The 13,449-nt window shown below is 46.3% G+C and overlaps 1 protein-coding gene across 2 annotated transcripts; it reads right to left on the bottom strand.

Annotated features, from left to right (window-relative positions):
* Positions 1-10,138: 10,138 nt before the first annotated feature.
* On the bottom strand, positions 10,139-13,352 carry LOC127390070 (apovitellenin-1). 2 transcript variants are annotated; one of them, XM_051631241.1, is made up of 5 exons: positions 13,309-13,352; positions 11,762-11,863; positions 11,222-11,381; positions 10,451-10,564; positions 10,180-10,333 (listed from the first exon to the last, which is right to left on the bottom strand). In XM_051631241.1, the coding sequence occupies exons 2-4, from the start codon at positions 11,820-11,822 to the stop codon at positions 10,465-10,467; spliced, it is 321 nt and encodes a 106-aa protein (XP_051487201.1). In that variant the 5' UTR covers positions 11,823-11,863; positions 13,309-13,352; the 3' UTR covers positions 10,180-10,333; positions 10,451-10,464. The 2 variants fall into 2 exon arrangements, with proteins under 2 accessions (XP_051487192.1, XP_051487201.1); XM_051631232.1 differs by having other exon boundaries at positions 10,139-10,564.
* Between the last annotated feature and the right edge of the window lie 97 nt (positions 13,353-13,449).

The following is a 13,449-nucleotide window of genomic DNA, read 5'->3' as shown; positions in this document are numbered from 1 at the left end:
AGTGCATGCTGGTACTTCTTTATCTACACCAAACCTGTGAACTAGTTAAACAAAAGCAGCTCAGGTATCCTAACCCACATGGCTACCAAAGCTCTGGCCAAGCTGCAGGCCAGTGCACTTCACACCAGTGGTTTGTGTGTTTGAAGCCTGAGTCCCCTCTCCATTCTGTCATAGGCATAGATAGTGCCTTCCTCCAAGTGCCTGGCTTCTGCAGAGAAAGCATCACTGGGGCATGTCCCCAGAAGATCAGGCAAAACCAAGCCTGCTACCCTCAAGCTTCGGGCTTAAGATGGCACAAAGATTCTGCCATGGAAAGGGACCCAGCTGGGAGAGTGCTGGAGGGAGCAAGCCTGAGGCAGGCAAGCCTCCCACTCTGCTGGCTGTAGGGCCATCCTTCTCCAGCAACATCTCCATCCCTGTACACCCAGCTCTCCTGCAGCAGTCAGCCACCAGCTCAGCTCTCCAGACCTCTGGCACAGGTAAAACAAGCAGCAGAGCTACAGCTAGTGTACTGCTCTGTGCCAGGATGCCCCCCTTGGCCACACAGACAATGCCCACTTTAGGCTAACTTGAAAGTCAGAGATGGAGGCTAAATGGTTCAAAAATATTTTTTTTAAATCCGTATTTGCCTTAAGACTAGGTAAGAAAGCATCTGCCCTAAATCAAACCTTGTGAAAAGGTCCAGAGGAAGTGAAAAAGTAAGATTACAATAAAAACAGGATTTCCAAAACGCTGCACATAGTGAACACAGACAAGTATTTGTTTTGGTTCTTGTAACTAAAACAACAACAAAAAAGAACATTTCATCTTGTGCTGAATTTAGCCTTTGAATGGAAGTGTCCACACCTTTATGAGACAGAAAAATAAACCAAAGGCTCCTGAATCACAATGGCCATGATTTCATTAGTGTGCAACACAAGTAGAGTGTGATAAATACAGTGTGAAGGTGATAAACCACAGTGTAAAAGCACAAAAGGGTGAGGTGTCTCCTAACAGTTGCAAAATACTGCTAGTTATTGACATAGAGAGTGTCTCATGTTCACAGAAAAGAACACTGACATGCAACCTTCTTCCTTTTTATTTTAAGAATGCAACCTTTTATTCTGACTCCTGCTTTAACACAAGTGGTATTACCAGTGCAGCAGAGCTGAAGGAGACCTCAGGCAATCATCTAGTTCACAAACTACAAGCAAATACATGTAGACTATCCTTGACATGCATCTGTCAAAAACATAAGGATAGGCCTAATTTATCCTCAGACTTCAGGAAATATACCGATAATCATGATATGTGATGCAAATACATTCAGAGGATCCTTTTAATTGCTTTTTAACTTCTACGTTTACCCTTTAACCACATTCTTTCTTTGAAAACAGGAGAGGAAATGAACCTTAATTTAAAATGAAAGCTGATGGGCTTTTGAGGACATAACCAGCTGCTAGTATCACCAAACTGTCAGTTCACTCTGGGTATGGACACACTCCTAAGAGCCGATTTAGGTGCTTCAAAAACAGTTTTTTTATTTACTCAGTTATGTAAGTCAGATCTGTGATTTACTCAGTCAAGGAAGTAATTCATAAACTCTGGGGCCCTGTGGGAGCTGAAGTACTTTTTGCATTCATGCTCTGTATTCTGACTTTATGTGTTATGACATAACATGAGTTAGCAATGTCTGCAGTACCTGCCAGCTCTCTGCAATGGCTGACTGCCCATGAGTTGCCCAAAAGTCTCGTAACGGTGCCCACTACTCTTCTGTCTTTTGCCACAATGATTTTTCTCCAGGTTGACAGGTGAAAATTGCCTGCAGTGTAGTGCAAACACTGCACATGAGCTGGCAAAAATTACTGACCTACATTGAGTTAATTCAATACAGAAATATTTCTATTTCTCCCTTGTTCAGGCACACAGTGCACCCTCCACAATAATACATGACAGAGCAAAAGGTGCTTATGACTGAAGTTGAAAATTTTTAAACCCAGCCACTAATAAGAAGACCTCAGAAGAAGGACAGAGTTTATATGGACAAAGGACAATTTTACAAATACAGAGGTTTATCAGATTAACGACTATTTTGGATTAAGTATTGCTTCATGATAGATATTAAAGTATTACCTGGCAGGTATGTGTGTATTGATGTTATATAGTAGATCTTTATTTTTCTGAGGCATCAAAGTACTATTTGGGAAAATGCGTAATTCCAAACAAAATTAGCATTCTCTCCCTCCAGAAATACCTACTGGTGTTATTTTTACAAAATATGACTTCTATCAAGTCAACCTTATTATTAAGAATAATAAGGTATACGAATAACCTTATTATTCAGATCTAGTGGGAGGTGTCCCTGCCCACGCAGGGGAGTTGGAACTCCATGATCTTTAAGGTCTCTTCCAACTCTAACCATTCTACGATTCTATGATTAGAATACTAAAAGCTCCTCTTAAATTTAAAAATCACCACAAGCTTCTTACTGCGAAAGAAGACTTAATGAGTTACTTAAACTGCTAAAATAACTGTATAGGTATATAACTCCAACAATTTTTGACACCAAAAAGAAGAAAGATATACAAGACTTCCCACTTTCATGCCTAGCAGGGTATCTCAGAAGCACGAGAAACCTAAAATGCTGAATTAGCTCACGGCTACAATGGCAGTTTAACTGACAAAAGACAGCAGTAAACTAAGGATAAAACAGCTTGTAACTATTAAAAAGGTTTGGCTTGTGTAGGATTTTTTTCTTTTTCAAAAAAGAACTTGGTGTTTCACTGACCACAACTGAAAACAGATTAGCCCTGCAGATCACGCAGCCACGCTACCTGCTTTACAGTTCTGTGCTCTCCAAGCTGCAGGGCCGACCTGAGCCCGCCATTTTGAAGACATCTCTGCATGGAAGGTTACCTGGGAGGGTCCATACCCCACTCCAAAGGGAGGGATCCTCCGTGGGCAGGACTTTAACCTCATCGCCCCAGGGAAAGGCAAGGGACTGAGGAGCTTTTGGAAAGAAGAGAAAATGTTACAGTTAGGAAGAAAAATAAATGTTTGTTATATAGCAGGTTTACCCCACTTATTTTCAAACACTGAGTTACACATTTCCTTTTGCACCTCATCTCTTAAAGTGGACTCTGTGAATACAGCAGCCTCAAAACCAGTATATCAACCCACTTAACAAGGATGCTACTGTAAAGCTGGAGATAGGAAGCTGTGCAAATAAAAGATCTGCACTCTTCACTGACTGTGTACTTCTGAACATTCAGTCTGTTAAGATCTTTAGTAATCAGTGCACCTGGGAGTTGATATCAATGTCTCCTATAACCCATTTCCAGAGATGCTCCTGATGTGGCAGTGAGCAGGTTTGTGCATCTCTCATGAGACGTGGCTGGTGCCTGATGCTGTGGCACACGCTCAAGCACCATCACATTTATGGCACCAGGAAACTTTAATAAAGCAGTTTTATCACAGCAACTGCAAAGGCAGCTTGCACTTGTTCTACAATTTTCTAGATTTTTGACTACTCAAGCCCAGAAATGTTTCTTAAAAGCATTTTTTGAGAAGTGACCTAGTCCTATACCACCCTCAAATCTAAGCATAAAGGGGAAGACTGTAATATTATAGAATGGTTTGGGTTGGAAGGGACCTTGAAGATCAGCTAGTTCCAACCCCCCTGCATGGGCAGGGACACCTCCCGCTAGACCAGGGTGCTCAGAGCCCCATCCAACCCGGCCTTGAACACTTCCAGGGAGGGGGCATCCACAACATCCCTGGGCAGCCTGTGCCGGTGTCTCACCACCCTCACAGTTAAAGCATTTCTTCCTAACATCTGGGATCATTTGGTTTGGCACACACTCCCCTCTCTCCCCCCCCCCAAAAAAAAATTCGGGTCCGCAAAGCACCGCACAGTCATTACTGCACGCCAGCTGAGAGGAACCCCAGCCTCACTGGCAGCCAAGCAGGGAAGCGGCCACACGCACCCGAAAAACTGCCGTTCTACCTATTACAGGAACAACGCTCAAACCCTCCCCACCCAACACCACCCCAGCTGCAGACGGGCTCTCGACCCCAACCTGCCCGGCGCCGAAACCACCCTTCCTTCCTTGATGGAGTTAGGCTCTTCTCAGTGATGACCAGTGATAGGACAAGGGGTAATGGGTGGAAATTGGAGCATAGGAGGTTCAAGGTGAATATACGAAAAAATTTTTTTACTGTGAGAGTGACAGAGCACTGGGACAGGCTGCCCAGGGAGGTTGTGGAGTCTCCTTCACTGGAGACATTCAAAACCCGCCTGGACGCCTTCCTGTGTGATGTGCTCTAGGTGACCCTGCTCTAGCAGGGGGGGTTGGACTAGATGATCTTTCGAGGTCCCTTCCAACCCCTAGGATTCTATGATTCTATGATTCCTTCCTTCCTTCCCCTTCCCCTTCCCCCGACGCCCCGCTGGGCCCTCTCTGCCGGGGGCTGGGGGTGACCGAGCCCCGTCCCCGCGGCACCAACACCGGGGGTCACCGCTGCTAAACGGCTCCTCCCTCCCCCCGGGCACCTCCGGCCGCCTCCTGGGGACCCCCTTTTGCCCTTCCCAGGCCGGCCCGGGAGATCGCCCCCCGGCCCACCGCCCCCCGCCCCCCCCGGGCTCGCAGCAGGGCTCGACGGGCTCGACGCCGCCGCGCTGCGGGCTTGGGCTGCGGTGCCGGGGCTGCCCGAGAGACCAGGGAGCAGCCCTCCCCGAACCCGTCGGTAAACACGCGAGTGCGCGTGTTTGCGGAGCCCTCTCCCCCGCGCCCCGGCCCTACCTGCGCGCCGGGCCCCGGGCGGAGCGGGAATGCGGTGGGGCCGGGAGGGAGGGAGGGAAGGAGGGAGGGAGGGGAGGGGGAGGCCGGCGGCATCGCGTGCGAAGCGGCCGCAGCGGGGGTGCCGCTCTGAGTCAGGGCCCGCCGCGGCGGCGGGAGCGAAAGCGAGACGCGGGCTGACTGATCTCGGCCGCCCGCGGGCGGGCTGCCTGGCACGCAAGGCTGGCTGTCCCCCCCGCTGCCCGCCGGCCGGGCCCGCACACTCCTTGCGGGACCCCTTCCCCCAGGCGCTCCTCCTGCCCCCCGGGCAGCCCCGATGCGGCTGGAGACCGGCGGGCACCTGCCGGGGATGTCGGGACAACACCGGGACCCTGGAGCGGGGTTTCTACTGTGTAAAACCTTTATTTATGGTTTTTTTTTTTTTTTCTCCCCCCCCCCCCGCGAAAAAAACCACAACCCCACAGCCCTGTGGAAAGCACGGAGCCATCCCAGAAGAGGCGGTGCCCGCGCCAGGCCTCAGCAGCCGCCCGCCGCCTCGACCCGTTCCTCCCTGGGGGCGGCTGCAGCCCCACTCTCCGTCCTCGCCTCCCCGGCTCCCTGCTGCTGCCGGCGGAGCACAGAAACGCGGGCTGCCTCTACACGATCACAGGATGTCACGGACTGGAAGGGACCTCTGGAGATCATCTAGTCCAAGCCCCCCCCCCTGCCAGAGCAGGACCCCCACAGAATCTAGGGCAGGTCGCTCAGAAACACAACCGGGCGGGTCTTGAAAGTCTCCAGAGAAGGAGACTCCACAGCCTCTCTGGGCAGCCTGTTCCAGGGCTGCGTAACCCTCACCGTAAAGAAGTTTTTCCTCATGTTGAGGTTGAACTTCCTGTGCCCTAGCTTGCATCCTTTGCCCCTCGTTGTATCACCAGGCACAACTGAAAAGAGATCGGCCCCTCCTCTTGACGCCCACCCTTCAGATATTTATATACATTAGTAAGAGCCCCTCTCAGTCTTCTCTAGACTTAAACAGCCCCAGGTCTCTCAGCCTTTCCTCCTAAGACAAGTGTTCCAGTCCCTTAATCCTCCTCATAGCCTCTGTTGGACTCTCTCGAGTAGATCCCTGTCCCTCTTGCACTGGGGAGCCCAGAACTGGACACAATACTCCAGGTGGGGTCTCGGTAGGGCAGAGTAGAGGGAAAGGAGAACCTCCCTACACCTGCTGGACACACTCTTCCTTTAGAAGGAAATGTGTGCATTTATGTGTGTGGAGGGGAGATCACCACATGGGTCTTTGAGTATGACTACCAGCCATAAATTTAACATATTCTTCCAGTCTTTGTCAGCTCTCCTTGGAAGGAGAAAATACCTTGCATTCAGGTTTCTGCTGCTAAAGGGCTTGGGCTTTTTGTTGCCATTGGGTCAGCCACTGTTCTGGCAGTGGTGCAGAGCTTGAGGCATTTGTTCGTTAGCATTAATTTGTGACTTTTCCAAGTGTTAACATAAGAGGTACGGGCAACTAGGAAGTCTAAAAGCCATCAGCACTCTGAGCCACTAAAGATGGTGTATTCACCATGATAAAAACTTTTCGAGAAAGGGTGTTTTTTTGCAGAAATCAGGAATACATGAAATGTTGTTCATCCATCTCAGAAACAACAGAAAATTGACATTTCTTAAGATTTTGTTTCAATGGACTCAGTTGAACTAGTTAGACCACAAGCTTTCCCAAAGCTTCTAAATTGATGATTACTCACAAAGAAAGTTTCTGTGACATCAGTGTCACTGAAATGAATGCTTCATTCATGAAGCCTCTCCAAGAACCTTGAAGCACTCAGTGAACTTTCACAGACATCACTTGGGAGGTGATTTCCATCCCTATTTTACAAAGAAATTACAAATCAAGCTGTTTATTCCTCCTAAAAAATGGGACCAGATGTGAAATACTTTAACTTTGAGAGTAAAATACATGGCACTGTCATTACCTGTCTCATGCATTTGCCCCAGGATCTCTTCTGGGATAAAATGCTTTTATTTTTTTTTTGCAACTGATCCTAGCTCAAATGCTGTCTCAGCGGCTATTTTCTGCTTTTAAGAAACTCAACAAAGGATGTTGCCGGTAATGCCAGGGTCAGAAGTAGCAGCAGGAGGTTGTCTGCTTTGCTCTTTGTAGGTTGCCCTACATTGTAGATAATACAGCAGATTAACCATCTGGAAGGTTTTCTGTTTACTTCTTTTAAAGCATACAAATTGATAGATAACTAGATGATCAGGAGATGCAGTACGAACAAATACAGAGATCTGTGGGCTGATTCAGTTTTGCCCCTGTATTAAAATTGGTCAGATACCAAACAGCTAATCAGCAGGAGTCTGTCTTGGGTTTTCTGAAGGTTACATTGCAGAAGAGCAAGAGTTGTAACAAAATTTCAAAACTTTGCTCAGTTTTAGCATGGAATCCATAGCAGTTACTGTTCTGCTGTAGCTGTGCAGTGATGCAATACAGAAATGTCTTTGGGTTGCATTGATGAAATCACACAACAGGCTTAAAACACAACATGAGCCTGCTATACTTCCCAGACTTTTTCTTGTTTTTCTTTGGCAGTGCATACAAATAGATTGAAAAGGCTGAAGCCGTGATTTTCCAGGACATCGAACTTTGAAGGCTACACTCAGGCTCTTTCATGTGACTCATGACTTTCACTCTTTCAGAAAGAAACACTTCTGAAGTGCCAAAAGAACAAGCTCTATCCCGAGAAAATTAGAAATTCTGAATTCTTCCCAGGGGGCAGGAGGGGGTTTTAGCTTCAGGGCTTCTCCTACAAGGGTTGTATTTGGGAAAAAAGAGAGGAAGACTAAGCAGACACATGCAAAACAATCAGGTAGGAAATCATCTCTGTAGCAGAAAGCTGAAGTTTCTGTCTTTTTCATGTGGTAAACGCTCTTATTGACCCCAAGTGCTTATTCTAAACCTTCTAAATACTGGCACATTTACACAACATATATGCATGTCCACGTTCCACATTCAGGGAGGCACAGTCTAAGCAAAAAAAGGCAACAGTGAAGAAATCAGCAAAAGAGCTCTGCAGAAATGGGGAAGCAAACAGAGATGGAAGAACTTGCTGCTTTGTATGGGGGCACTTATTTCATTCTGATTATGCATGGTATCAAGCAGCTGCTGAGACACAGAAAATGTGAAATTAGTTTTGATTTTTGTTCCAGACAAATGGTTAAGTGTAAGTTTATATAGCTGATTCAACTGACAGTAACAAAACCAAAACAACAACAAAACATGGGGGACTCAGTCCTCCTGTACCATTAACAGCCTACAAAATTACTCCAACAGGTCAACAGCTACAACATGTTCGAGTTTGTGCTGATGCGAAACCTTCTCAGTGGCAAAGATCTTGGGAGAGAAAATTCAAACTGGAGAATCAGGTACTGCTGGCAGTCTTTCTGATCATGGAGAAAGAGGACACATTTTCAGTATCCAGCACTTCAGGTTGTAGAAGGAGCCTCACTGTTAACTTAGGACATTCTTCCCCCCAGTACTGTTCAAGCAATAGAAGTATTGAAGCTTGACACTGGCAAAGCCTGGTCTCCTGAGATGGTCAAAATACTGTTGTAAAATGTGGAGAACAGGTTAGAATAAAGGCCTGGAAGTCTGTATGTGGGGGTCAGGGCAGTTCTCCCACCAATGCTAGTGGGAGGCTGGCACAGAGATACTATATGGATTATGGCTTTCATCTGTTAATTAGCCTTTTGTCAGCTATTTGAGTTAATTTCCATGGTCAGATCCTTTGGGGCGAAGGGATAGCCTTGAGGAAATACATATATCTTTCAGAGCATTCGCTGCTGATTCCCTTTCTTCCTTCAATCTCTATTGTTTCTCCCTCCTCTGTAGTGATCCCTCATCTCTCCCCTTACTCTTTTGCACACTTCATGGGAAGGGCCAAACACTGACATCTGCCAGTTCCTCCTTGGGCTTCTCTGCTTTTTCTCCTTCACCAACTCAATTGTTGATTACCTGGCAATCTAGAAATAGTGTCAGAGAGCAGCAAGAGCTGGGATATTCCAAGAGGGAGGACAAGCAAGGAGTCAGCAGAGACCACAGCATGGGTAGGGACACCTCGAGCCAGGGCACAGTCCCGCTGTATCCAAGTAGAGGTGAGGTAATAACTGTGACAGAGTCCTTCAGCAGCACCAAGCAAGGGAGCCCACTGAGGACCGCAGAAGGCAGAGCTGGAGCCAAGCTTATGGCACAGTTCCAGGGTGTGTCCAGGAAGCACAACCAGGGATGGCCACCTACAACATAGATCCAGCATCCATGCAAGAAAACCCACCAGCAGGGACCAGCCACAGGTCTAGTACCCAGAGCTTGAGCTTACATATGTTTCCTGGGTCCAAAGGCAGGATGTGTAGATGAGGGTCCCAGCTATTGGTGCCATTATTGGTGCTCTCAAGCCCTGATGGAGAGTTAAAAGTGTAATGCTGAAGCAGAACAAAGTTTCAGGTTGAAGACCCCAAGGAAAGGAAAGTAAACAGAGATGTGCCTTAAAAGACAGTAGTGTTGCTTTGCCGTAATTAAGCAAATCTCCTTTTGCCAGTTGTAGCAATGCTCTCTCTTTTGAGCAGTAGCTCTGCCTGTGTGCATGTGTCTCCTAGACCTACAGGCTAGCAGGGTTTTGTTTTAGCCTCCGCAGCGGGCTACCAGTGTGACTTCAGACAAATTGCCTACTTGTTTCTGCTAGCTTAGTAATGAAGTAGATGGATTTCTTGGATTGTGGACATCTGAGATGAAGCAGTTACACAGGGCTGACAATGTCCTGCCAGATCTTCATAGACAGCCCTGGGCATAGGTGACCCTCTCATAAACCGATCACCCTCTATCCTGAAGATAATGAGAAATTTCCCTCCTACTGAACAATTTCCCTCCTACTGAACAGCCTTTCCAAGGGTATTCAGCAGCCTTACTGGTTGGCTGATCAAGCACACTTTAAAAGACCTGCTCAGATCAATGGACAGTTAAGTTTCCTAGCACTTATTTTCCCAAATGATCTGAAATCTTCAGACACTTGGTACAGGTGCATCTACTTGCTTCTTACCTAACCAAGGAGCATAATCAGTAGGACACAACATTTCATGGTCTTTCCTGATGTGAGGTTGTGATTGCCATGTGGTTTCAGCTACTCCAAAGTATGCTGAGGTAGTGCCCCCACCCACCTGAGAAGAACCTGAGCTGAGTTAACTGTACTTGAATGTTCAGAGTTTGCTAACGCTGCCTGCAGCAACTTCTTGTGAATCACATCTACATTCTCAGCAGAATGGGGTGCCACGGTACATGTGATTTCGTAACAGTTGATACAAACAGGAAACTTAAGGAAGTGTAACAACCAACATTTTTTTTATTAGAGGGGCAATGGCCAAGCCATTGAGGAGGAATTAATTTTCAGGATTTGGCTACAGAAGAGCTCTACAATCTCATTGCCTTCCCCACGTCCAGCAGTTTTTGTTTTTTTTCGGGGGAGACTTCAGCAGATGCCTTCCATCCTTTGGTCTTTGAAGCTGGGTTCCCTCTAGTGGCATTAAGAGGAGCATCGATTCTATCTTACTGACTGATCTCGGTCAGTAGTAGAGGCAAGGGGAAAGAGGACACTGCAGGGTGCTACCAGTTCCCATGAGGAAACACTGACCTGTTTTCATCTGGCTAGTAGCCTAGGACTTTTGTATACCAGAGGTTCTTTATTTTTTCCATCAGCTGTTCAGCCAGTATACTGAGTTTAGTTGTTTCTCTGATGAGGAAGTTCCTGCAGGAGATGACAGTGTATGTGGTAAAATACACCTGCTGTAGTTATCACACTGCTTGTCACTTAGAGTGCAAAGCTCCTCAGTAGTCCTAGAGGGGCTACTCTCAAAAGACAAGAATAGGCAGTATGTGTTTGCCATGAGTTAAATGAAACTCTATCTCTTGGGTCATCATGCTTTTGATTTTGGGAGGAAACCCTTTCCCCTTGTTTGAGGAGTATGTATTTACAGCTAGAGCCAATTCTGTGATTTGTGTTGGGTGACAGCAGTGTTTCTTGGCACCTTCAGCACCCATCCCCTCACAGGCAGCACCGCAGCACCTGCCCAGCCCCTTCCAGAGCGCCTGATCCCCCACCAGCCACTGGTCCCTTCCCTCCCTCCTCCTACCCATGTATAAAGAGTAAGTGCTATATCCATGGGTGCTGTCATATTCAACGTGCATCCTTGGGAAGAGGTTGTACTTTCCTGTGAAACCACTAATTCCACCCCACCTTCCAGCTCCCCACTTCCACTGTAGTCACATAAGGCTTTACTTGCTGATTGATTTCCCATTTGGTCTCTCCATATAGATACTTGATTAATCCGTTCTTTCTTCTACTCCTCCCTCTCCCTTTCCACCCATGGCTGTTGCAGTGCTAGTGCAGAAGGTCTTTCCATACCTGGTACCAACAATTACTGGAGTCTGCGCAGCATCCACCAAGAACTGACCAGCTTTAGGGGACATCTTATTCACAGCTTCATAGATGTAAGATGCAATTGCGTCAGGGACGACCAACCAGTCACGACGTTCTTTCTCAAAGACGGACTTTGAGTGCACTTCTGAGAAAGAGAAGGCAGAAAGCCATGAGGCTTTTCTAGTTGCTTGTGTCTTTTCCCTCCAGTGCAGTGGAAAGAGACTTGAAATTCTGAGATTAAGAGCCTCCCCCAGAGTTTGCTGTAGCAGCATCCAGCTGGCATCACTCATTTTGGGGTATCTAGTTCTTAGGCTTACATGGCAGAGTATTTGCACCAGGTATGGACAGTTTTCATGCCAGGCCCCTACTGCCTTGTTTCACGCTGTCAAGCAGCAGATATATTCAAAGTCTTGAACTGTGTTAGTTGTCTTCAGTCCTGCTTTATGGGTGGATCAGACCTCTCTTAAGGCAAGCGAGAACCTGCAGACATGTTCTCAGGCAGACAGAAAGGCTTTTCAGACTTACCGGGGAGGGTGGTGCCAAGGAGCAGAATCAGAGCTATCACCAATACCCTGGATTGCAGCATGGTTTGCAGTACTGGTTGTGCTCTCTACACCAAGAGACCTGCTGAAGTCAGCATACAATCAGAAAAATAAAACATGTCAGTTAAGCACTAGATTTTTGCAACAAACCTAACCAGTAAATAAAGAAGAGAACAGGAAAGATCACGGTACATTTCTTCTGAAGAAGTGAGGAAAAATAATATTAAAAAAATGAAAGTGTACTTTTTATGTGTATATTCACAAACATCCATAATCAATGATAGCTTTTAGAGCCACAAGAAATACGTGACAGTTACAGTTACTTCTTTTATACAAAAGCTAAATTTCCTTTTTTCTGGCATAAGAGCGAACCACTAAAACTGGCAGAGGTCAGAACAGGTTTCCTCCACACACTGGTATAACTGAAAAACACATGATGTGGGTTTTTCTTGTTTGATTTTTTTGTAAATTGCTCTAAAGAACATGATGCTAGTGAGTGCATCATATACAATGATCAACTAAGTGACCCAGTGATCTGAGTATTTTTTCTTGCTCTAGTTGAGGGAAGACACAGCTAGGTTCTCTTGTCTTTTCTACACTGGGATTAATGAAGCGGATAGTAGCCAAGGCAGAACAAGTTCTCAGAAGGGAATAAGTGCAAACTTAACCTCATCCAATCTCCTTTATTCTATTAAAAAAGGCAAAATTAGAGGAACTCTTGAAATGCTGGTACTTGGTACATTGGAAAGATTACATTCTGTCTAAACAAGCTTTTCAAACACACACACTGCACTTAAAAATATGTTTAGAGGTTAGACTTGATTTATCCCCTGAATTAGAGGCCTGCATCACTCAGAGTAACAGGAGGAAAACACTGTAGTGCGGGGAATTGTGTCGCGAGCCGATCCCCACAAATTGCAATGGCCAAAAAGGCTGCAAGTCTATTACATGTGACTGCTTTTCTAAATCCTGTTCAAGTCAGTGCCCTTCTTACTCCATAGTAAGGAAATTTCCATCCAGTTGTTTTTTCCTTCTGTGCATAAATTACCTCCAAAAGCTACCACTCCATCTTCACTAAACATTTGCTGACCAGCAGCAGTTGCTCCATTACCACCCTTCCTTGATTTTTAATCCTAGAGCCAGTTTCTCCCTCTGCAGACAAAACATATACATTTCCTTGTCATGAGCATAAGAGAGGATCTTACCCACTTTAGAGCTTATAGTCCCTGTGGTGAAGGCAGCTGGGAAAAGGTTATCTATCTTCCAGCATTGAAAGTCTGCAACCCCTACCATGGACTTGAGTGTTTTATGGAGCACCCATCATTCATCTTCAGTTCAGGTCACCTCAAGCACTCCGACCCTTCTCCATTTCAGCAACATTCCTGGCTATGGAGTGTGAGAAAGGCTCACACTTTGGCTTGGAGTAAGAAATGTGGCCAAAGAAGATTATCATCTCCACTAATTTCTCTGTGTCGTAGATAGATCAGTCACAAAGTCCATACCACCCAGAACAGAGTGTTCAGCTCTTACCTGTCCTGCCTTCTCTCTCCTTCTCAGGCTGAAGCTGAGGTAGATGCTCATCTGAGACACCGGCATTTATGCAGAGTTAATATAGTGATAGCAAGGGGTCAAAGGTTCTGCTTTGTTTCCCCATTTGCTCTTTTGCAAGCA

This window comes from Apus apus, chromosome 1 (assembly GCF_020740795.1).
Source record: "Apus apus isolate bApuApu2 chromosome 1, bApuApu2.pri.cur, whole genome shotgun sequence".
Classification (NCBI taxonomy): domain Eukaryota; kingdom Metazoa; phylum Chordata; class Aves; order Apodiformes; family Apodidae; genus Apus; species Apus apus.
This window is presented reverse-complemented; position numbering and strand designations above follow the sequence as displayed.

Bases quoted from the DNA above. Each gene is read 5' to 3' on its own strand.
- LOC127390070 (XM_051631232.1), bottom strand. From the start codon at position 11,822: ATGCTGCAATCCAGGGTATTGGTGATAGCTCTGATTCTGCTCCTTGGC. The intron at 11,382-11,761 runs GTAAGTCTGAAA...TCTCTTTCTCAG, and splicing joins CCTTGGCACCACCCTCCCCG to AAGTGCACTCAAAGTCCGTC. The intron at 10,565-11,221 runs GTATGGAAAGAC...CATCTCCTGCAG, and splicing joins CCAGTAATTGTTGGTACCAG to GAACTTCCTCATCAGAGAAA.